The sequence below is a fragment of the Bombina bombina genome, chromosome 2 (assembly GCF_027579735.1).
Source record: "Bombina bombina isolate aBomBom1 chromosome 2, aBomBom1.pri, whole genome shotgun sequence".
NCBI lineage: Eukaryota > Metazoa > Chordata > Amphibia > Anura > Bombinatoridae > Bombina > Bombina bombina.
This window is the reverse complement of record NC_069500.1, coordinates 730165994-730192361: the sequence shown is the minus strand read 5'-3', so window position 1 is coordinate 730192361 and position 26368 is coordinate 730165994. Positions and strand designations below refer to the sequence as shown.

The 26368-nt window shown below is 39.7% G+C and overlaps 1 protein-coding gene across 1 annotated transcript in view; it reads right to left on the bottom strand.

Moving 5' to 3' along the window:
- Window positions 1-26368, bottom strand: part of LOC128649466 (protein Hook homolog 3-like) — a 227087-nt gene that overhangs the window by 109609 nt on the left and 91110 nt on the right. The window contains 5 exon segments of the mRNA XM_053702748.1: window positions 5097-5184; window positions 6131-6241; window positions 7433-7634; window positions 10542-10682; window positions 25380-25543. Coding sequence (XP_053558723.1) covers window positions 5097-5184; window positions 6131-6241; window positions 7433-7634; window positions 10542-10682; window positions 25380-25543 — 706 coding nt within the window.

Genomic DNA, 26368 nt, shown 5'->3' with positions numbered 1-26368 from the left:
CTTTCTTGGCTTCCGTAGATGACCTCAGCTGTGGGTGTCAGCCTTGAGTCTTGAGAAGGACGGATCGATCAGCTGTTCAGCGTTCACTTGGAAGCGGGACTTTTTGAAATTTAATAAGAGGCATTAAAGAACTTACGTCTAGTAAGTAGATTTGTATGTGTGCATGACTGAATTTTTTATAAATCTACCTTGAATCCGGCTTTGCGATGTTCTCTTCTATTCTATACCAGTTTGTTCCGGCTTGTGTCAGAGGAAAACACAAGAATTGAGAGTGGCAGCAACCAGAGGGGAACATCCTAGATCGGACACTTACATTGAATTACCCTGAGGAACTTATTTGTGGACGTTATTACTGAATAGGCTAGCCTGTTGTCAGTAAGACTATTATAACTTTTCAACAAAAACTCTTTGCAACCACTGCTATTTGTCTCAAGGATTTCCTTGAGTGTCTGTGAATTTTAAGTAAAGACATTGCCTAAAGCAGTCTTGCATACCATTCCAGGAAACCGTTATGCTATAAGCAATCGGGAACCGCTACATAGTAGCTGTCTTCTAAGACTTTCCCTGCAATTGCAACCTATATCATATTGTTTGGTCTCTGAACCAATAAACTTATGAACTTTTTTGTCTCAATTTTTTTTTTGTATCTGTTGAAACAATGGATGTTTGCTGTATTGTTGTGCCGGTTTTATGTTTGTTTGTGCACATTACTCTATAACCACTGAGCATGCTTTATAGATGTGCTTAACGTTTAGACTAATCCTTATGTTATAAACTATTAGTCGCTATATGCTGGCCAGCTTTTTGTACAGGAAGTTTTTATGTGTTATTTAAATGTGTGCATGTGATTTCCACTCATAATGCATCTTTCTAAATAAATTTGATTATAAAAGAGTGCTGAATCCTTTCGCTTTTTATAGGATTTTCCAAAGTCCTATGGTATCTTTTCATTTTTTGATAACATACAATTTTTTGAGGGTCTGCTATTAATTTTAGACTCTACTGAATAGAGAATTAAAGTTTTGATTCTGATAAGATAAAGGTTCTCTCTCTCTCCTACCTCAGTTCATTTAAGAAAATTAAGAAAATAAAACATAGTCTGTAAGATAGTGGGCTCAAAAACCAATCAGTACCATGGAATATTAGAAGGTAATATAATTGTGAGGGTTGGTGTACGAGTAAATAAAGTTAAATGCCTCTATCTAGGTCACCCAAAAGAATCTGACCCTTAAAATATTGGATGCTGAGGGTTGCAAAAATGTATGTACAAGTAACAAGTAAACGAAAGATCTCTTATGCTCCACTATCTCAGCCGCTGACAGTGAAGACGCAGCATACTATGAATCTGAAAGACAGACTAGTTAGGAGTAACTGGGTGAAAAGCCCAGATGAAAGTGATTGGCTAGGCCTAGGGAAACAGAAAAATTAAAAGGTTGTTTTCAATGAGAACATTGTGTACTCTGTAGATATATAGAATGCACAACACAATTTTTCACTGGGTCTAATACATATCAGATCAAGCAATTTATTAACTGTAAAACTGAGAATGTAATTTATCTCCTTCATTGCAGTTGCCCCGTCTTTTATGTTGATAAAACTAGACTTATGTTAAAAGATAAGGTAACAGAGCATAAAGAGGATATAAAGAAAGCAAAAGAAGCAGAAATAAATAGTGGAATAGCGCTACATTTGATCCACAAATGACTTAAAAGGCATAGAAGCTTGTTCCCTATTCCGAAGAAGAGGTAATATTGATAATATCCTCCTTAGAAAAGAGACAGCTTAGATGTACAAACTAAATACTTTAATCCCAAATGAGTTAAATGAAAAGTTTGAGTTTGCAGCATACCCCTAATTTGAGAGACTGTATTAAAAAGGTTATACAGCTCATAATAACTATTGTACTATTATCCCTAGATGTTGTTACAATTTCACTCTAATTAGGATAAAAAGTAACTTAAATCAAATGTGAATTTTCCCTTTTGCTAATTTGCTAGCACAGCACGATTACGTTAAGTCTCAAAATCACTACGCTAAGCAAAGACCAAAATATAAATTAAGATTGAAGAACTATCGCTATAGGAAAAACTTATTTTATCACGTTAATATATGCTTAAAATGTTATGTATATATCGTTGTTTATATTCTATTTCACCTTTAGAGGGTCTTTAATACACAAACGGTTTGTCTTTTGTTATGTCTCTTTACCCGTCAAATACTTTTCACCAATCCTGTAAAAGGGAGCATTCCTGAAACTAACTAATTGGAGGACAATATAAAATGGAGAGCCAATCAAGTTCATGAACGTTCTTCAAATAAGCTGGAAATTGGTTCCTCCAATGAACATTTGCCCTGAGGAAGCCCCAATGACGTTGTAGTCACGTGGGGAAGAAACGTGCGTCCGCAGTGACGTCACCAGAGTGGGCGGCTCAACTGAATACTACCACGGCTGGATGGATATACACCTTAGCCTTCCTGACTGTATATTGACATTGCTGATTACCTTTGGATGTCGCATTGCTTGATATCTTTTAACGGATACTTTTTCCCTGTGGAGCTCTAAGAAATTATCTAAGGAGGACATAAGGTGGTAAATATAAATGCACCATTACAAAGAAGAACAGCACACTTTGCTAACCTTTAGTGAATAATGGTCTATTAAGTGCTAATTTGGAAACAGCACATTTTCTGTCATTATATGTCAAACAAATTTGTACTGGTAGTGATCTGATAGTATTGGGGGTGCACATAGATCCTGGATTCCTTATACACGGAATGTTCATGACGCCATAAAACTACTAGAAAGGTGGCCAATTTTTTAGCTCTTGTAGCAAAGCTACCCTTTAATGGAGGTGTTGCTGGGAACAACCTTGTTTTTTTTCAAATAACCTGTATGGAAATATGCTGCTACATTTGTTGATAAATACATATTGATTGCCATGATTTCAAAGCATAGATCCTCAAGGATCACTATGGTGGCAATTTTTCGTCTGGGCTGCAAAGCCACCCTCTAGTGGAGGTGTTGCTGAGCATTTCTTCTTTCACCGTTTTTTTCGGTTTTATTCAGGCTGAGCTGTACCATTCTGTTTTAGGGATGATAGTTTATTGTGCTCTACTTTCACTGCGTTTGAACATGAAATTATGTGTACTGTATATTTATCAATTTCTGTGAATAAAAATGGAAATTATGTATGCTGAAATCCCTGTCTTATTGGTAGACACTCAGTTGGCTTCTACTTACTCTTTCTTGTATGTAAATAATATTCATAAATATGTAGTGGGCACAAACCTAATATACCTACTATTAACAGGGTTAAGTTTATAATGACTACCACCAAATATAAAACAGGTAGAGAAACATATACTTAAAGCTGTTCAATATCAAAAAAGTTCTACTGTCAATAGCAATCGCATTATGAAATAGATGTTCAGTTTCAGTACCAGCTAACTACGGAGAGCCTGGTATACCGATCCGAACAAGACTCCTCCCTTAGCCCACTCCAACTTTCAGGCTGTCTGAAGAATAGTAAAAGCTTTGCAGTATCCAATGTCCAACCCAAGAGTTCTCACATATATCAGCTCTCGTAATTAAGCTTCGTCGTAAAAAGTCCAACACATCAGTGGGGGTAGCCGCATTCAAATATATGGGTCGTGGTTTAGGGTGATCAAGTCGCCATGCTGATTGCACATGTAGTCGATTTTCGATCATGTAAAAGGCCTCGGCTAAAATAAAACTCTTCTCCAACTGACCCACCTTTGCGCCAATATGGTCCATCCACGGGCTCCACAACTGTGTAGTTTGGCAGTTTTCGAGGGTACATGGGGTCAATGGCTCCTGCGTGAGTGTAAGACCTGTACATCTCGTCTGATCCGCTGCCGTAGGTTGCATATGCAGGGTTTCAACTAGAAATGTGCGTGATCTTTTACCGGTATTTCTACTTTCACGAAGCTTGACTCTTTCATTTGCTTGACTCTGTGGCTTGTTGAGAGGTCCACCACCTTCTCCACTTCAGGTTTGACAACATCCCTCTGCATATTCTCAGGCTTAGCTAAGGAACACAAGGCGATCCAGTCTAGCAATACGTTTTTGCTCAAATCCTTCAAGTAGGGTCTGCACAGCTAAGCAGAATTCTTCCATGTTTATAAAATAAACCTGCAGGTCAATTACAGCTTTCAACAAGTATTGCAACACACCCTTGGCATTGTGATACGGCAGGTACTCTGCCGTGGTGTTGGTGGGAGGCCGCAACCTCAATAAAAGCCCCAGTGGTCTGAGGCTGGCAGCTAACTCGGCAATTTTAGGATCATCAGATGGAGGATGATTAGCTTGTTTGTAATATATAGAACTTCAAGCGAGATGGCATCTTGTTAAGGTATTTTGTCAAGGTAAATCGTCAAGGCTGGAGCAGCACTCAAAACGGCGACCTATCATGGCCACCGACCGGAAGTTCCCCTATCCAGAGGCTTTTATGTGTTGAACGCTTATCCTAGAACTATCGTAGCTCCCTCTTTGTGAGTACAACATATGTGAATTGAAATGTTATGTATTTTAACTTTTCTCCTTTGAGGAAACATCATTGACCACTTTGTTGTGAGGAATCTTAACTGACTGCTACATCTGGGACTTTTTAATGCATGTTTACAATTAAAGAGACACGAAACCCAAATTTTTTCTTTCATGATTCAGATAGAGCATGCAATTTTAAGCAACTTTCTAATTTACTCCTATTATAATTTTTCTTCGTTCTCTTGCTATCTTTATTTGAAAAAGAAGGCATCTAAGCTAAGGAGCCAGGCAATATTTGGTTTAGCACCCTGGATAGCACTTGTTTATTGGTGCTGTCCAATCAGCAAGGACAACCCAGATTGTGAACCAAAAATGGGCCGGCTTCTAAACTTACATTCTTACTTTTCAAATAAAGATAGCAAGAGAAGAAAATTACAGTAAATTAGAAAGTTGCTTAAAATTACATGCTCTACCTGAATGATTTGTTTTTAAAGAATGTTTAGCATAATTAATTTATAAATGTGCTTTAGTGGGAAAAACAGCATAATTAGAGTAAGCTTTTATTCTTAAAAAACGGTTTCTGTTTTACCTGCTGTTGTGAGCTGTCCTTCCTGCGCTTGTACACATCTTAGTTCCTCAATAGTCTCTTTAAGAGAATCTCTCTCTGACCTTAATCTCTGATGTGATAAACAGAAAGTAAAAAAGTTAATCCTCGTTAGTCCGGGTCTTTAAAACTTCACAAAATTAGTAAGAATTAAAGTGATGGTAAATCCTAGAGTTTCAAAAATGCTACGATTTACCAGCACTAAGTTTTCTTTGCCGCGGCCTCCTCACTAAACTAAGCGACTCCAGCAGCCCACGGCAAAGATCTTTTTATTTTTCAATGAGGTGAAGTCTCTAACTCTTAGCGAATAGTCGTGCTAGCATATGGCCCACTGTGTACGGCTAGAACGGATATTGGTTTAAAAAATGCTAGGATTTACCATCACTTAGATAGAAGTCTTCAGCATCACACACACGTAACTAAAGGATCAGAATTCAAACACCACACCTTCTCAGAGAGCTGACGATGCGGTGTATTGGGTCAGCTTTGCAATAAATTAGCATACTATGAGAGTGAATTTTTGTTTAATGCATTAACATCTGGTTTTCTGCATTGTTTTTCAATAAACACAGCCAACAACTTGATGTATGAATAGGAGGAAATCTGCACTGGTTACTACACAATGGTTTGTCACTGGATTGTTAGCAAATTCTCAATTGTTTTGCCGTTCACTATCAGACAAACCCAGCTGAGGCTAATTAGGCTCAGATACATAGCAAGCTTAGGTTTGTGAAGTCTACAGTGTGCACTTCCAAAACTCAGAACTGGAAAACAAACACTTTCATTTAAATTATGGTAAGGGGCTAAACAGATAAGAAAAGCATAATGTAAAGTTGTTTTACTATGCATAATTAAACATATAATATCACAATCTCAGTGTGTTTACTGTCCCTTTACTTGGTACAAGTGGGTCAGCAAATCATAGGGGTGCATAATTAAATTTTAGGACACAATGGGTGTAAATTCAGTATCATGATAAAGGTACTTACAACATAAAGAATTTAAAATGTATCACTTACATCCTTTTCTTTTTGTAAGCTATCAATCTTCTCCTTCAATCTTTTGTATTCAAATTCTAATTTGTCAGCTTTTTTAGATTCCTCTGAGAGTCTGTTCTGCAATTCAACCACCTGTTCAAACAGTAAAGCCAGTTTCATTTAAACATTTAATGACAGCACATATATTTATAGGACCATTAAAAGGAGACAGGAATGTTCTTTTGTGATTTGGATAGAACATACAATTTTAATCAAGTTTCCAATTTACTTCTATTATCAAATTTGCTTCATCCGCTTGTTATCCCTTGCTAAAGGGACATCGGCAGCTAGCTGAACACATCTAGTTAACCAATCACAAGAGACAAATATGTGCAGGCACCAATCAGCAGCTAGCACCCACTAGTGTAGGATATGTGTGTATTCATTTTTAACAATAGATACTAAGAGAACAAAGCACATTTGAAAATAGAAGTGAATTTGAAAGGTTCTTAAAATTACATGCTCTATCTAAATCATGCAAGTTTAATTTTGACTTTCCCATAACTTTAAATAAAGTAGAATTGGAATACATTATACATTATAAAAAGACAATGCAAAAGCAGTTTTGAGTTTCAGATAAGTAGCAGATATCTAAAATTTTAAAATTATTTGAATTTACTTTCCTTCTGTATTATGCGACAGCCATCAGCCAATCACAAAAAGCATAAATATATATACTATGAACTCTTGCACAGGCTCAGTAGGAGTTGGTGCCTCAGAAAGTGTGCATATAAAAAGATTGTGCACATTTTGATAATTAAAGTGAATTGAAAAGTTGTTTACAATTGAATCCTGAAAGTTTAATTCTGACTTTATTTTTCCTTTAAAGGAAATATTTTCATATAACTGCATGAAATAGATACTAGTAAAAAGAAGAATATGCACAGATACTGATCTAAAAATCCAGTATAAAACCTTTAAAAAAAAGTACTTAGAAGCTCCAAGTTTAGCACTGTTGCTGAGGTTAGTCTGGGACACCCACTTTAAGGAGCTAGAAAGCAGGAAGTACAGACACTCCCCCCTCCCCTGCATATGAAAAGAGCCCTTAAACAAACAGGAGCTGGCAGGAGTCTGTAGACTTGGGTCTACATTTGATAACTTGGGGCTTGGTTAGGAGTCTGAAAATCAGCACAATGTAATTAAAAAATAAGCAAAAACTATACATTGTTACAAAAACACTCCCATATGGGCTATATAAATGGATCATCTACAAAACACGTATGCAAAGATAAATCTACTCTAAACAATGTCTCTTTAAGTACCACAAGGAAATGCATTAGATACCTGTCGCTTATAGGTCTCCAACTGACTGCGAGCTGCATTGGCTTTTCGAAGTTCTTCTTCCAGAGTGACTGTATTTTGCATGTACATAGTGTTCTTCTCTTCTAAAAGTTTAACTTGTCTTCGTAAATCTCCAAGATCTTCCAGCTTTTTCTTATATGATTCAACTTGACTCTCTAATTTGGCAACTTTATCAGAAGAATGCCTTTAAAACAATTACAAAAGTACACGTTACAAAAACAAGAGAGATTTTGGCCTACTTCACTTCTTTAAAAAAACGTTGAAAAAAACATACTGAGGTATGAGAGAAATGGCTTCAATACCTATATATTTTTTTTTTTAACTTGCTCAGAAAGATGGATAAAAATTGCTTAAAAAACAAATGTCTATGCTCAAAATTATTACAATATATTTTATATATATATATATATATATATATATATTTATCAAATTATTTCCAATAAGTGGTTAACTAAATCAACTTTAGGGGTGGTGAGTCTTGGCACCTGTGACCACGGTGGCATGCAATTATTTCATTAATTAAGTTATCGCCAATAGTGCATTATCAGGACTACCTCCCTACACCAGGGACGGAACTACAGGGGGTGCAGCGTTCGCAACTGGGCCCCTGAGGGTGGGCTTTCAATAAAAAACGTTGACCTGCCACTGCCTGCACTGATATCATGTGAGTGTGACAAGATGCTTCACTAGTGTCTCTGACTACAGGGGTTAGTGTTTCTGTTTTACCCATTGGTGCTTATGTATGTGTGTGTGTGTGTGTGTGTGTGTGTATGTGACTGTGTGTGTATTTATGCATGTATGTGTGTGTATGTTTGTGGAACCAGCAAATTACAGACCTTGTTACTACTGCATGGGGGGGGGGGGGGGTAAACAGTGTCACTATACAGTGCCACTATATACAGTATAGGGGGGCTGGACCATGTCACAGACTACTTGTGGTCACTTTATAAAGTACTGGGGCAGGCCAGCCATCTCACCGGCAGATTACAAACTGTGCCACAGTACTGGTGGGTTAAACAGTGTCACTATATACAGTAATAGGGGGTCAGACCATCTCACAGACTGTGGGCACAGGGTACCTCCTTTTGCAGACATGTAATCTGATTCACATTTTTTTTCTTCTCAGTTTTTTTCCCCAAGACCCAGTGCCATGATACCACATACCTTTGCAACCCTATTTTTAGGCTTGGTATGAAAATTTCTGAAGTACTATACAACAAGGTAGCTGCAATTGTTTGCAAAGTGACTAAAATGTGCATGTACTTTATTTCTGATTGTAGTTAAACTTGAAAGTTTTTTGAAAGGTAATAACACACACACACTCTCATACAACACACAAGTCGCGGCCCATTGAAGTTGATATTGCGACCCAATAATGCGTTACAACCCGTGGTTTAAAGAATCCTGCCCTACACTGATACATTTAAAGGAACATTACACTGTAACACAGTCTCCTCTTTAATGTATTCCAATGATCCATCTTACCTGGATTCTATTTAATGGTTTACAAATCAATCCTTTACCTTTATTTTGTCATTTCAATAAGCTGCTGTTGCCTTTAAAAACGGTCACCTATACTGAACAATTCAAATTTGATGATAAAAGTTAATTGGAAAAGTTGTTTAAAATTGTATACCCTATTTGAATCATGAAAGTTTAATTTTGACTAGACAGTCCCTTTAAAAGCTATTCTTCAATACCTTCAGCGTAACCTAGGCAGCACTCATAATTAGGGAGGTACACAAAATGTATTTAGTGTTTAATGTCTCTTTAAGAAAGGTCATACACTTACACAAGTAAAATCAGACTACAGGGGAATAATAATAATAAAAAACAAACACTAGACAGGAAATGAGCATAGGAAATCTTTTTCTGGACTGTTACCAAGCCTAAATTCTTCACATTTGATTTCCCGTAATTTAAATGGATGTTTCCATGTACATTTATTTTCCTTGTACTTTCATTTTTATTTTGCTCCTTTTCATGTAATTTTGCTCTGAAAATTAAAATTTTAGCTAATTGTCAGAGCTGTAAGTTAACTTTGCTGACTTCTCAAGGCTAACACTGCTACATACATATTTGCCTAATTGGTTTTAACAGATAACTAAACAATTCCCTTAATGCTAACATTTATTTGAATCTGACTTTTTGTAGCCGTAATTTTTAAAAAAGGTACAGTAACGACTTTTATATTTTAATATAAAAGGTTTAGTTATGTGTAGTACAACAAATTTGTAATATACTTTCATTATTTATTTTTTACAAATTATCCATGTAATTTTGATCTGAAAATTGTGCCTTTTTGAGAACGTAAAAGCTTGCACAATAAAACATGTTTCTTATGAACCTGTCTTTGAATTAAAAAGTCACACTAAAAATTTTGGGATACCATTTCATTAACCATTTAGTGTTTTGCTAATATAATTAAATTGTACTAATTTTAAATGATAAACTAAATTATAAAAACCCTTGCCTAAATTTCTACAAATATCACATTTATACATTAAAAAGTCACACTTTTATTTTTACAGCAGTCAAACTCACTCACTGTCACTATGAAAAGACCAAAAAAAAAAAAAGTGTATTAACAGATTTTTAAAGATTTAAAAATGTGGTACCTTTATCCTCGTAAATAGTTATTTAACAATGCTACTAAATTAGTAGCACATTAAAAAAATATTTTTGAAGAATAATTACATTTTAATTAAAAAACAAAAACAAAAGATACAAAACACGTTAGCTTCTAAAGTTTTGTTTTAACATAGATATGAAAGTCAGAGAAACCCAAGACACACAATCCTATTTAAAGGAATATTAAAAACAGTAGAATTAAATAATCAACAAGGGCAAAAAAAAACACAAAAAGCACAATAGTGCTTACTCTGAATTATAAATGGTATTACATTTTGGAATATATCAGAAAAAAATCTACTGCTCATTTCCCTGCCCCTGTATCATGTGACAGCCATCAGCCAATCACAGACCGATATACATATACACTGTGAAAGTTTCTTAAAACTGCCTTTAATTTTGATTTTAGTGTCCCTTTAATAAACACCCAGTTTTATTTTTTTTAGCGGATATCCTTTACCTTAGGACATCCATTTCATCTTTTAGTGACTGGGCTTCATCGGCGAGCGTAGTTAAATCTTCATTTTGCTGTCGTAATTCTGCAAGTTCCTTCTCCAACTCTTCACATCGTATTCTATAATCATCTTTAGATGCTTCAAGCCTATTAGTGTCAGAAAGACTGTTTAATCAAATGATGAAAGAATCAAGTGTAACATTTGTTTTATATTTTGATAATAAATACCTGAGAAATTCATTTATTTCATGTTGGTTAGAGTCCAAGAGATCACTTAGATATGGGATTACTCTCCAGTCAACTAATAGGAGTCAAAAACACCCAAACATACCAGACCTTTAATCTCTTCCACTCTCCCAGAATCCCTCAGTCATACATACAGCCAATTGAAGGAGGAAAAACTAGAAAAGGACAAAGCAGGGCAAATTAATTGCAAAACAAGTCCTTTCACCAACTGGAGAGAATAACAAGGGTAGAATTTGTGGACTCTCACCATCATGAAAGAGATGAATTAATGAGGTAAGTTTAAATTTTGTTTTCTTTCATAACATGGAGGGAGTCCGCAAAATCATTACAAGTGTACTCTTATACCCAAGAACTGAAGTCCACAGGCAGGTATGTTACTGATACTTTCCTGCCACCAACCACCTTACATATCTGGTCTATGGATGCCTCATGACAGAAGGCCCAAGAAGTGGAAATTGCTCTAGTGGAATGAGCGCTAATGTGTTCAGAGCAAGTCTTCCCCCAAATCAAGTACCCAAGAACTGAAGTCCACAGGCAGGTATGTTACTGATACTTTCCTGCCACCAACCACCTTACATATCTGGTCTATGGATGCCTCATGACAGAAGGCCCAAGAAGTGGAAATTGCTCTAGTGGAATGAGCGCTAATGTGTTCAGAGCAAGTCTTCCCCCAAATCAAGTAAGTCTTACAAATTAAGGCCTAAAGCCAATAGGCTAAAGGAACTCCCGTAGCTTTGTGACCTTACGAGGTCCAGAGAAATTGACAATTAAAGGGACATAATACTCATATGCTAAATCACTTGAAACTGATGCAGTATAACTGTAAAAAGCTGACAGGAAAATATCACCTGAGCATCTCTATGTAAAATAGGAAGATATTTTACCTCACAATCTCCTCAGCTCAGCAGAGTAAGTTCTGTGTAAAAAGTTATACTTCCCCTGCTCCCAGCTGCAGGTAAAAATAAAAAATTATGAAATGAACAGCAGCCAATCAGCATCAGCAGTGCTGAGGTCATGAACTCTTACTGTGATCTCATGAGATTTGACTTAACTCTCATGAGATTTCATAGTAAGCTTCCTTTACCCGATTGGTGAAATAATATGAGAGTTCACGAGGCTCATCCCCTAAGCTGTCCTAGGACAGACACACTAAAATGCTGCTTAGAAATCCTTTACAATGGGAGGTGGCTACTGAGGAACTTTTGAGGTAAAATATCTTTCTTTTTTACATAGAGATGTTCAGGAGATATTTTCTAGTCAGCTTTTTACAGCTATGCTGCATCACTTTCAAGTGTTTAAACATTTGGGTATTATGGCCCTTTAAGGAAGAAATGAGAAGGAGGATTTTGTGGCTTCTACACAGAGCTTTATATTTTTTACAACATCAAGGTTGTGAAGAAGTCGTTTCTTTGGAGCTGGGTACAAGGAAGGAACAACAATTTCTTGGTTAATAGTATCTACAGATACTATCTTAGTTAGAAAGGAATAACTTGTTTGTAACAATGCCTTAAGATGAAAAATCAAGAAAGGGGGATTGCACGTAAGGTTTGAACATCATGAATTATGTCGATTTTCATGTGATACAGAACAGAAAAGGTGAAATCTGACCCTTAAAGTGATTATAAAGTTGAATGACTTAAAGCCCAGTATTTAAAAATTACTCATTAAACCTTACAATTACTATTCTTTTTAAAATACTTACCTTTTGTTACTGTAAACTTACTGCCGATCCTCCGCCCGCATCTCCTTCAGTATTGAGCAGATAGATGAGGAATCCGTCTTCCTCCAATCATTGTGTGCCCCCTTTGGCGTCCAGCTCGTGAGGCATACAATGATTGGAGGAAGCCAAATCATCATCGACATGCTAAATACTGAAGGAGATTCGGGCGGAGGATCGTCAGTAAGTTCACCGTAAAACAGACAATTGTTTAAAAAAAAAAAAGAAGAGTAATTGTAAAGTTTATGGACTTAAACTGCCCATGTTTTTAATAGTATTTTTAATTACTGGGCTTTAAGTCATTCAACTTTACAATCACTTTAAGAGAACTGGCTGATAAACTCTTTCTCCAAGCCAATTGTGTAGAAACTCAAAAACTCTAGGAATCTGAAAGGAATTCCAACAGAATTCTTATGTAGTACACCATGCCAAAGAATACCTTGTGGTAGATATGCCTGGTAACAAACAGGCTTTCTGGCCTGATTTAATTATTAATGACCTAGCAGAAGAAAAGCTCTGTTAGACAAAACTAGGCATTTAATCACAAAGCCATCAAAGCTAGAGTTCTGAGATCCTGAAAAAAGGACCTTGTGAGAGGTCTTTTCTGAGAAGAATATGTCAAGGCAGGAAAGTGGACATTTGAATCTGACCTGCAAGCCAAGTCCTGTTAAGCCAAGCCGGCGCAATCAGAATCATTGACGCTCATTCTTGTTTTATTCTGACTATCACTCTGGATAGTAACACAAATAGAGGAAAAATGTACACTAGTCTGAATGACCAAATAACCACTAAGGCCTCTGTTAGATCAGCTAGAGGATCCCAAGATATGGCACAAGAGCAGGGTAGCTTGTGAGCCAAACTAGAAGCTATGAGGTCTACCTCTAGCAAACCACAACATCTCACTATCTGGTGAGCACCTCCTGGTTCAGAGACCACTATCCCAGGTAAAGAAGTTGGTGACTGAGAAAGTCCACCTCCCAATTGCGTGGGGGCAAAAGTTTGACTTAGAGATTCTGGGAAAGTTGGAGGGATTAAAGTTTCCAATATGCAAGGGAGGTTTGCCTCCTCCTAGTGGACTTGAGTGTAATCCCACGTGTGATTATCTTGTGAAAGAAAAAAAGGATTCAAAGGGACCATTATAGTGGGAAAAGTACATGCTCTAACTCATTTTAATCCTGCAAAGGGGTAAAAACACCTAGTTAAAGTACTGCTCAGAAGTTGCAGAGAACTGCTGGTCCTGAGGGGAAACTGCCGCTGATCCAATCAGCAGTACTAGTCGTACGACCCAGCTGTGTGACTACTGCTGCTGATTGGGTGACCAGCAGACCAAATAAATATAACATTGCTATGTATCACAAACATAATAGACATATTTCCTTTTATGTAATCACCAATTTCTGCCCTTCCAATGCAAAAGAGCAGCATAATATATTTCAGAAGTTTATCAGTATATACAGTGTAAAAGAATAATATGCAGTAACAGAATAAATAATTTATATTGTTGTTTTTAATCTTTTTTTATTATTAAAACAAAAGAACTTTTGATGTCACGCCACTCTCTCTCTATACAAAGCTGCAGTGCTTGGATAACAGAATTTATGTTTACCTGATAAATTTCTTTCTCCAACGGTGTGTCCGGTCCACGGCGTCATCCTTACTTGTGGGATATTCTCCTCCCCAACAGGAAATGGCAAAGAGCCCAGCAAAGCCGGTCACATGATCCCTCCTAGGCTCCGCCTACCCCAGTCATTCGACCGACGTTAAGGAGGAATATTTGCATAGGAGAAACCATATGGTACCGTGGTGACTGTAGTTAAAGAAAATAAAATATCAGACCTGATTAAAAAAACCAGGGCGGGCCGTGGACCGGACACACCGTTGGAGAAAGAAATTTATCAGGTAAACATAAATTCTGTTTTCTCCAACATAGGTGTGTCCGGTCCACGGCGTCATCCTTACTTGTGGGAACCAATACCAAAGCTTTAGGACACGGATGAAGGGAGGGAGCAAATCAGGTCACCTAAATGGAAGGCACCACGGCTTGCAAAACCTTTCTCCCAAAAATAGCCTCAGAAGAAGCAAAAGTATCAAACTTGTAAAATTTGGTAAAAGTGTGCAGTGAAGACCAAGTCGCTGCCCTACATATCTGATCAACAGAAGCCTCGTTCTTGAAGGCCCATGTGGAAGCCACAGCCCTAGTGGAATGAGCTGTGATTCTTTCGGGAGGCTGCCGTCCGGCAGTCTCGTAAGCCAATCTGATGATGCTTTTAATCCAAAAAGAGAGAGAGGTAGAAGTTGCTTTTTGACCTCTCCTTTTACCTGAATAAACAACAAACAAGGAAGATGTTTGTCTAAAATCCTTTGTAGCATCTAAATAGAATTTTAGAGCGCGAACAACATCCAAATTGTGCAACAAACGTTCCTTCTTTGAAACTGGTTTTGGACACAGAGAAGGTACGATAATCTCCTGGTTAATGTTTTTGTTAGAAACAACTTTTGGAAGAAAACCAGGTTTAGTACGTAAAACCACCTTATCTGCATGGAACACCAGATAAGGAGGAGAACACTGCAGAGCAGATAATTCTGAGACTCTTCTAGCAGAAGAAATCGCAACTAAAAACAAAACTTTCCAAGATAATAACTTAATATCAACGGAATGTAAGGGTTCAAACGGAACCCCCTGAAGAACTGAAAGAACTAAATTGAGACTCCAAGGAGGAGTCAAAGGTTTGTAAACAGGCTTGATTCTAACCAGAGCCTGAACAAAGGCTTGAACATCTGGCACAGCTGCCAGCTTTTTGTGAAGTAATACCGACAAGGCAGAAATCTGTCCCTTCAGGGAACTTGCAGATAATCCTTTTTCCAATCCTTCTTGAAGGAAGGATAGAATCCTAGGAATCTTAACCTTGTCCCAAGGGAATCCTTTAGATTCACACCAACAGATATATTTTTTCCAAATTTTGTGGTAAATCTTTCTAGTCACAGGCTTTCTGGCCTGAACAAGAGTATCGATCACAGAATCTGAGAATCCTCGCTTTGATAAAATCAAGCGTTCAATCTCCAAGCAGTCAGCTGGAGTGAAACCAGATTCGGATGTTCGAACGGACCCTGAACAAGAAGGTCTCGTCTCAAAGGTAGCTTCCAAGGTGGAGCCGATGACATATTCACCAGATCTGCATACCAAGTCCTGCGTGGCCACGCAGGAGCTATCAAGATCACCGACGCCCTCTCCTGCTTGATCCTGGCTATCAGCCTGGGGATGAGAGGAAATGGCGGGAACACATAAGCTAGTTTGAAGGTCCAAGGTGCTACTAGTGCATCCACTAGAGCCGCCTTGGGATCCCTGGATCTGGCCCCGTAGCAAGGAACTTTGAAGTTCTGACGAGAGGCCATCAGATCCATGTCTGGAATGCCCCACAGGTGAGTGACTTGGGCAAAGATTTCCGGATGGAGTTCCCACTCCCCCGGATGCAATGTCTGCCGACTCAGAAAATCCGCTTCCCAATTTTCCACTCCTGGGATGTGGATAGCAGACAGGTGGCAGGAGTGAGACTCCGCCCAAAGAATAATTTTGGTTACTTCTTCCATCGCTAGGGAACTCCTTGTTCCCCCCTGATGGTTGATGTACGCAACAGTCGTCATGTTGTCTGATTGAAACCGTATGAACCTGGTCCTCGCAAGCTGGGGCCAGGCCTGGAGCGCATTGAATATCGCTCTCAGTTCCAGAATATTTATCGGTAGAAGAGATTCTTCCCGAGACCAAAGACCCTGAGCTTTCAGGGATCCCCAGACCGCGCCCCAGCCTATCAGACTGGCGTCGGTCGTGACAATGACCCACTCTGGTCTGTGGAACATCATCCCTTGAGACAGATTGTCCAGGGACAGCCACCAACGGAGTGAGTCTCTGGTCCTCTGATTTACTTGTATCTTCGGAGACAAGTCTGTATAGTCCCCATTCCACTGACTGAGCATGCACAGTTGTAATGGTCTTAGATGAATGCGCGCAAAAGGAACTATGTCCATCGCCGCCACCATCAACCCGATCACTTCCATGCACCGAGCTATGGAAGGAAGAGGAACGGAATGAAGTATCCGACAAGAGTCCAGAAGCTTTGTTTTTCTGGCCTCTGTTAGAAAGATCCTCATTTCTAAGGAGTCTATAATTGTTCCCAAGAAGGGAACCCTTGTTGACGGGGATAGAGAACTCTTTTCCACGTTCACTTTCCAGCCGTGAGATCTGAGAAAGGCCAGGACAATGTCCGTGTGAGCCTTTGCTTGAGGAAGGGACGACGCTTGAATCAGAATGTCGTCCAGGTAAGGTACTACTGCAATGCCCCTTGGTCTTAGCACCGCTAGAAGGGACCCTAGTACCTTTGTGAAAATCCTTGGAGCAGTGGCTAATCCGAAAGGAAGCGCCACGAACTGGTAATGTTTGTCCAGGAATGCAAACCTTAGGAACCGATGATGTTCCTTGTGGATAGGAATATGTAGATACGCATCCTTTAAATCCACCGTGGTCATAAATTGACCTTCCTGGATGGAAGGAAGGATAGTTCGAATGGTTTCCATCTTGAACGATGGGACCTTGAGAAATTTGTTTAAGATCTTGAGATCTAGGATTGGTCTGAACGTTCCCTCTTTTTTGGGAACTATAAACAGATTGGAGTAGAACCCCATCCCTTGTTCTCTTAATGGAACAGGATGAATCACTCCCATTTTTAACAGGTCTTCTACACAATGTAAGAACGCCTGTCTTTTTATGTGGTCTGAAGACAACTGCGACTCGTGGAACCTCCCCCTTGGGGGAAGTCCCTTGAATTCCAGAAGATAACCCTGGGAGACTATTTCTAGCGCCCAAGGATCCAGAACATCCCTTGCCCAAGCCTGAGCGAAGAGAGAGAGTCTGCCCCCCACCAGATCCGGTCCCGGATCGGGGGCCAATATTTCATGCTGTCTTGGTAGCAGTGGCAGGTTTCTTGGCCTGCTTTCCCTTGTTCCAGCCTTGCATTGGTCTCCAAGCTGGCTTGGCCTGAGAAGTATTACCCTCTTGCTTAGAGGACGTAGCACCTTGGGCTGGTCCGTTTTTACGAAAGGGACGAAAATTAGGTCTATTTTTTGCCTTGAAGGGCCGATCCTGAGGAAGGGCGTGGCCCTTACCCCCAGTGATATCAGAGATAATCTCTTTCAAGTCAGGACCAAACAGCGTTTTCCCCTTGAAAGGAATGTTTAGTAGCTTGTTCTTGGAAGACGCATCAGCCGACCAAGATTTCAACCAAAGCGCTCTGCGCGCCACAATAGCAAACCCAGAGTTCTTAGCCGCTAACTTAGCCAATTGCAAAGAGGCGTCTAGAGTGAAAGAATTAGCCAATTTGAGAGCATTGATTCTGTCCATAATCTCCTCATAAGGAGGAGAGTCACTATCGAGCACCTTAAGCAGTTCATCAAACCAGAAATATGCGGCTGTAGTGACAGGGACAATGCATGAAATGGGTTGTAGAAGGTAACCCTGCTGAACAAACATCTTTTTAAGCAAACCTTCTAATTTTTTATCCATAGGATCTTTGAAAGCACAACTATCCTCTATGGGAATAGTGGTGCGTTTGTTTAAAGTAGAAACCGCTCCCTCGACCTTGGGGACTGACTGCCATAAGTCCTTTCTGGGGTCGACCATAGGAAACAATTTTTTAAATATGGGGGGAGGGACGAAAGGAATACCGGGCCTTTCCCATTCTTTATTAACAATGTCCGCCACCCGCTTGGGTATAGGAAAAGCTTCTGGGAGCCCCGGCACCTCTAGGAACTTGTCCATTTTACATAGTTTCTCTGGGATGACTAAATTTTCACAATCATCCAGAGTGGATAATACCTCCTTAAGCAAAATGCGGAGATGTTCCAATTTAAATTTAAATGTAATCACATCAGATTCAGCCTGCTGAGAAATGTTCCCTAAATCAGTAATTTCTCCCTCAGACAAAACCTCCCTGGCCCCCTCAGATTGGGTTAGGGGCCCTTCAGAGATATTAATATCAGCGTCGTCATGCTCTTCAGTAACTAAAACAGAGCAGCCACGCTTACGCTGACAAGGGTTCATTTTGGCTAAAATGTTTTTGACAGAATTATCCATTACAGCCGTTAATTGTTGCATAGTAAGGAGTATTGGCGCGCTAGATGTACTAGGGGCCTCCTGAGTGGGCAAGACTCGTGTAGACGAAGGAGGGAATGATGCAGTACCATGCTTACTCCCCTCACTTGAGGAATCATCTTGGGCATCATTGTCATTATCACATAAATCACATTTATTTAAATGAATAGGAATTCTGGCTTCCCCACATTCAGAACACAGTCTATCTGGTAGTTCAGACATGTTAAACAGGCATAAACTTGATCAGAAAGTACAAAAAACGTTTTAAAATAAAACCGTTACTGTCACTTTAAATTTTAAACTGAACACACTTTATTACTGCAATTGCGAAAAAACATGAAGGAATTGTTCAAAATTCACCAAATTTTCACCACAGCGTCTTAAAGCCTTGAAAATATTGCACACCAATTTTGGAAGCTTTAACCCTTAAAATAACGGAACCGGAGCCGTTTTAAGCTTTAAACCCCTTTACAGTCCCTGGTATCTGCTTTGCTGAGACCCAACCAAACCCAAAGGGGAATACGATACCAAATGACGCCTTCAGAAGTCTTTTATAAGTATCAGAGCTCCTCTCACATGCGACTGCATGCCATGCCTCTCAAAAACAAGTGCGCAACACCGGCGCGAAAATGAGACTCTGCCTATGCTTTGGGAAAGCCCCTAAAGAATAAGGTGTCTAAAACAGTGCCTGCCGATATTATTAAATCAAAATACCCAGAATAAATGATTCCTCAAGGCTAAATAAGTGTTAATATCAATCGATTTAGCCCAAAAAAAAAGTCTACAGTTTAAATAAGCCCTTGTGAAGCCCTTATTTACAATCGTAATAAACATGGCTTACCGGATCCCATAGGGAAAATGACAGCTTCCAGCATTACATCGTCTTGTTAGAATGTGTCATACCTCAAGCAGCAAGAGACTGCAAACTGTTCCCCCAACTGAAGTTAATTGCTCTCAACAGTCCTGTGTGGAACAGCCATGGATTTTAGTTACGGTTGCTAAAATAATTTTCCTCATACAAACAGAATTCTTCATCTCTTTTCTGTTTCTGAGTAAATAGTACGTACCAGCACTATTTGAAAATAACAAACTCTTGATTGAATAATGAAAAACTACAGTTAAACACTAAAAAACTCTAAGCCATCTCCGTGGAGATGTTGCCTGTACAACGGCAAAGAGAATGACTGGGGTAGGCGGAGCCTAGGAGGGATCATGTGACCGGCTTTGCTGGGCTCTTTGCCATTTCCTGTTGGGGAGGAGAATATCCCACAAGTAAGGATGACGCCGTGGACCGGACACACCTATGTTGGAGAAAAGATAACATACTAGTGTAAGACAATACCTTTAAATAAGAGCTGACAGAGCACTCAAATTCATTTTAAAGAGTAAACGAGGTGTCAGTGCACCTTTCACTAACATTTAAAGCTTATATAGCAAAAGGTCTTCATAAAAATAAAAAATATTTATATCCCTGATATATCAAGGAGTAAAACAAAACATTGTTTTGACTGGTCCTCAGCAGTGCAAGAGCAACTGATCCAACTTTGCCCTCTTTTTTAATTTAAAAAATATTGCCAACTAGAAGTCATATTCCCAGATATGTTATAGACAATGGGAGAAAACTGAGGATTGGCATGTTGCCTTGCAAAGAGCATGTGAGAATTAGACTTTAATTACATGCAATGGTGCTCTAGCAGGTGGTTGTAGTGACATGCAATGGTGCTCTAGCAGGTGGTTGTAGTGACATGCAATGGTGCCCTAGCAGGTGGTTGTAGTGACATGCAATGGTGCCCAAGCAGGTGTTTGTAGTGACATGCAATGGTGCCCAAGCAGGTGTTTGTAGTGACATGCAATGGTGCCCAAGCAGGTGTTTGTAGTGACATGCAATGGTGCCCAAGCAGGTGGTTGTAGTGACATGCAATGGTGCCCTAGCAGGTGGTTGTAGTGACATGCAATGGTGCCCAAGCAGGTGGTTGTAGTGACATGCAATGGTGCCCTAGCAGGTGGTTGTAGTGACATGCAATGGTGCCCAAGCAGGTGGTTGTAGTGACATGCAATGGTGCCCAAGCAGGTGGTTGTAGTGACATGCAATGGTGCCCAAGCAGGTGGTTGTAGTGACATGCAATGGTGCCCAAGCAGGTGGTTGTAGTGACATGCAATGGTGCCCTAGCAGGTGGTTGTAGTGACATGCAATGGTGCCCTAGCAGGTGGTTGTAGTGACATGCAATGGTGCCCTAGCAGGTGGTTGTAGTGACATGCAATGGTGCCCTAGCAGGTGGTTGTAGTGACATGCAATGGTGCCCTAGCAGGCGGTTGTAGTGACATGCAATGGTGCCCTAGCAGGCGGTTGTAGTGACATGCAATGGTGCCCTAGCAGGTGGTTGTAGTGACATGCAATGGTGCCCAAGCAGGAGGTTGTAGTGACATGCAATGGTGCCCAAGCAGGTGGTTGTAGTGACATGCAATGGTGCCCTAGCAGGTGGTTGTAGTGACATGCAATGGTGCCCAAGCAGGCGGTTGTAGTGACATGCAATGGTGCCCAAGCAGGTGGTTGTAGTGACATGCAATGGTGCCCTAGCAGGTGGTTGTAGTGACATGCAATGGTACTCAAGCAGGTGGTTGTAGTGACATGCAATGGTGCCCTAGCAGGTGGTTGTAGTGACATGCAATGGTACTCAAGCAGGTGGTTGTAGTGACATGCAATGGTACTCAAGCAGGCGGTTGTAGTGACATGCAATGGTGCCCAAGCAGGTGGTTGTAGTGACATGCAATGGTGCCCTAGCAGGTGGTTGTAGTGACATGCAATGGTACTCAAGCAGGTGGTTGTAGTAGGAGCTGAAAAAAATGCAGGAGGATTTTGTGGCTTCTACACAGAGCTTTATATTTTTTACAACATCAAGGTTGTGAAGAAGTCGTTTCTTTGGAGCTGGGTACAAGGAAGGAACAACAATTTCTTGGTTAATAGTATCTACAGATACTATCTTAGTTAGAAAGGAATAACTTGTTTGTAACAATGCCTTAAGATGAAAAATCAAGAAAGGGGGATTGCACGTAAGGTTTGAACATCATGAATTATGTCGATTTTCATGTGATACAGAACAGAAAAGGTGAAATCTGACCCTTAAAGTGATTATAAAGTTGAATGACTTAAAGCCCAGTATTTAAAAATTACTCATTAAACCTTACAATTACTATTCTTTTTAAAATACTTACCTTTTGTTACTGTAAACTTACTGCCGATCCTCCGCCCGCATCTCCTTCAGTATTGAGCAGATAGATGAGGAATCCGTCTTCCTCCAATCATTGTGTGCCCCCTTTGGCGTCCAGCTCGTGAGGCATACAATGATTGGAGGAAGCCAAATCATCATCGACATGCTAAATACTGAAGGAGATTCGGGCGGAGGATCGTCAGTAAGTTCACCGTAAAACAGACAATTGTTTAAAAAAAAAAAAAGAAGAGTAATTGTAAAGTTTATGGACTTAAACTGCCCATGTTTTTAATAGTATTTTTAATTACTGGGCTTTAAGTCATTCAACTTTACAATCACTTTAAGAGAACTGGCTGATAAACTCTTTCTCCAAGCCAATTGTGTAGAAACTCAAAAACTCTAGGAATCTGAAAGGAATTCCAACAGAATTCTTATGTAGTACACCATGCCAAAGAATACCTTGTGGTAGATATGCCTGGTAACAAACAGGCTTTCTGGCCTGATTTAATTATTAATGACCTAGCAGAAGAAAAGCTCTGTTAGACAAAACTAGGCATTTAATCACAAAGCCATCAAAGCTAGAGTTCTGAGATCCTGAAAAAAGGACCTTGTGAGAGGTCTTTTCTGAGAAGAATATGTCAAGGCAGGAAAGTGGACATTTGAATCTGACCTGCAAGCCAAGTCCTGTTAAGCCAAGCCGGCGCAATCAGAATCATTGACGCTCATTCTTGTTTTATTCTGACTATCACTCTGGATAGTAACACAAATAGAGGAAAAATGTACACTAGTCTGAATGACCAAATAACCACTAAGGCCTCTGTTAGATCAGCTAGAGGATCCCAAGATATGGCACAAGAGCAGGGTAGCTTGTGAGCCAAACTAGAAGCTATGAGGTCTACCTCTAGCAAACCACAACATCTCACTATCTGGTGAGCACCTCCTGGTTCAGAGACCACTATCCCAGGTAAAGAAGTTGGTGACTGAGAAAGTCCACCTCCCAATTGCGTGGGGGCAAAAGTTTGACTTAGAGATTCTGGGAAAGTTGGAGGGATTAAAGTTTCCAATATGCAAGGGAGGTTTGCCTCCTCCTAGTGGACTTGAGTGTAATCCCACGTGTGATTATCTTGTGAAAGAAAAAAAGGATTCAAAGGGACCATTATAGTGGGAAAAGTACATGCTCTAACTCATTTTAATCCTGCAAAGGGGTAAAAACACCTAGTTAAAGTACTGCTCAGAAGTTGCAGAGAACTGCTGGTCCTGAGGGGAAACTGCCGCTGATCCAATCAGCAGTACTAGTCGTACGACCCAGCTGTGTGACTACTGCTGCTGATTGGGTGACCAGCAGACCAAATAAATATAACATTGCTATGTATCACAAACATAATAGACATATTTCCTTTTATGTAATCACCAATTTCTGCCCTTCCAATGCAAAAGAGCAGCATAATATATTTCAGAAGTTTATCAGTATATACAGTGTAAAAGAATAATATGCAGTAACAGAATAAATAATTTATATTGTTGTTTTTAATCTTTTTTTATTATTAAAACAAAAGAACTTTTGATGTCACGCCACTCTCTCTCTATACAAAGCTGCAGTGCTTGGATAAGATAACATACTAGTGTAAGACAATACCTTTAAATAAGAGCTGACAGAGCACTCAAATTCATTTTAAAGAGTAAACGAGGTGTCAGTGCACCTTTCACTAACATTTAAAGCTTATATAGCAAAAGGTCTTCATAAAAATAAAAAATATTTATATCCCTGATATATCAAGGAGTAAAACAAAACATTGTTTTGACTGGTCCTCAGCAGTGCAAGAGCAACTGATCCAACTTTGCCCTCTTTTTTAATTTAAAAAATATTGCCAACTAGAAGTCATATTCCCAGATATGTTATAGACAATGGGAGAAAACTGAGGATTGGCATGTTGCCTTGCAAAGAGCATGTGAGAATTAGACTTTAATTACATGCAATGGTGCTCTAGCAGGTGGTTGTAGTGACATGCAATGGTGCTCTAGCAGGTGGTTGTAGTGACATGCAATGGTGCCCTAGCAGGTGGTTGTAGTGACATGCAATGGTGCCCAAGCAGGTGTTTGTAGTGACATGCAATGGTGCCCAAGCAGGTGTTTGTAGTGACATGCAATGGTGCCCAAGCAGGTGTTTGTAGTGACATGCAATGGTGCCCAAGCAGGTGGTTGTAGTGACATGCAATGGTGCCCTAGCAGGTGGTTGTAGTGACATGCAATGGTGCCCAAGCAGGTGGTTGTAGTGACATGCAATGGTGCCCAAGCAGGTGGTTGTAGTGACATGCAATGGTGCCCAAGCAGGTGGTTGTAGTGACATGCAATGGTGCCCAAGCAGGTGGTTGTAGTGACATGCAATGGTGCCCTAGCAGGTGGTTGTAGTGACATGCAATGGTGCCCAAGCAGGTGGTTGTAGTGACATGCAATGGTGCCCTAGCAGGTGGTTGTAGTGACATGCAATGGTGCCCTAGCAGGTGGTTGTAGTGACATGCAATGGTGCCCTAGCAGGTGGTTGTAGTGACATGCAATAGTGCCCTAGCAGGTGGTTGTAGTGACATGCAATGGTGCCCTAGCAGGCGGTTGTAGTGACATGCAATGGTGCCCTAGCAGGCGGTTGTAGTGACATGCAATGGTGCCCTAGCAGGTGGTTGTAGTGACATGCAATGGTGCCCAAGCAGGCGGTTGTAGTGACATGCAATGGTGCCCAAGCAGGTGGTTGTAGTGACATGCAATGGTGCCCTAGCAGGTGGTTGTAGTGACATGCAATGGTGCCCAAGCAGGCGGTTGTAGTGACATGCAATGGTGCCCAAGCAGGTGGTTGTAGTGACATGCAATGGTGCCCTAGCAGGTGGTTGTAGTGACATGCAATGGTACTCAAGCAGGTGGTTGTAGTGACATGCAATGGTGCCCTAGCAGGTGGTTGTAGTGACATGCAATGGTACTCAAGCAGGTGGTTGTAGTGACATGCAATGGTACTCAAGCAGGCGGTTGTAGTGACATGCAATGGTGCCCAAGCAGGTGGTTGTAGTGACATGCAATGGTGCCCTAGCAGGTGGTTGTAGTGACATGCAATGGTACTCAAGCAGGTGGTTGTAGTAGGAGCTGAAAAAAATGCATTTTGTGGTAATAAAATACAAAAAATAAAAATGGATATATTTCTGGGCAATACTGCAAAGACTACAGGTGATTAGTTTAAATGGAATGCATCACTATTATACCCATTTGAAGGTGTTTTGTTGAGATTAGAACATTTCAGAACTATATTAAGAAATGCCATTCATTTTTTAGCTGAATTCTTTACATATTTTCTAAAAGCTTGCCGCTTAGAGATAATTACTTTAAACAGACACAATATAAAATGTAAACTTTTATGTCATATAAAACTGTACCATAGGCACTTAAAATGTGATGCTGGCTAAATTTTACTGACCTTTGACCTTGATTAGAAGAGACTAATAAATTAAGGGGAAACAAATCATAAATATGCAGCCTTCTCTCTTTACCTAAAGGTTTCTTCTTGCAGCTGTTCAAGTTGGGTCTGAAGCTGTAGATGCCGCCGTCCCGCTGGACTATTTGGATCTTCTAAGGAATCCGACTGATTCATGCGTTCCATGAGAATCTGATTCTCTGCCAGCAAACTGCTCTTTTCTTCTTGGAGCCCAGTAACCTAAGACAATGCAAAATGTTCCAATATAATTTGAAGGACATTAAAAGAAACACCCTCAAGCAACCATTCCTGCGTTAAGCAAGTATTTAATAAAACATTATAATCCAAAGACAAACCTGAAAATATTTAACCTTTTGTGAAAATAGCATTTAGGCCATGATTCCTTTATAATTGTGGAATGGGGCTTGGCTTTATTCCATCAACAGTTCTTTAATATGATTATTTCATTGTTCAGTGACACTTACCAGTTATTATGCACCAAACTTGACTTTTTGTTAGTAAACATCAAAATTATCTAAAAAGGAACATTACACTTCTGAACACAAATTCAACAAAATGGTTCCTGCTTACCATCTTTACAGGTGCCAGCTAGTGAAACTCCACATTTTCATACTGGGTGCCGCCATTTTGTAGCTCATGTGATCTTGCACCCAGTTACAGAAGTGATGAACATACACATATCACAGATGTTTCTGGCTTTTCATTGTTGTGCCCTTCAGTGATAGCACACACTATACAGAACGAGAAGGTTACATTTTGCAGGTTTTATGCACAGTTTAAAAAGGCCACATAAATAATACAGAGCAATGCAGCCACTGCAAAAGTGTAAAGCTCCTACTCTGTACCATGAAAGCCAACCTGGAGTACACAATACAGCTGTCGAAAAGCCAGCAACGCCACTGGTCTGTGACAGAGTGCAAGAATACCTAAAGTAATGGTAAATCTTAACAAATCAAATGCCATATTTTTAATCTTTTCAATTAAAAAAGTATGTGTGCACCTTTTTTTGTTTTAATTCCATCTGTTAAACAGTTAAATTAGTGC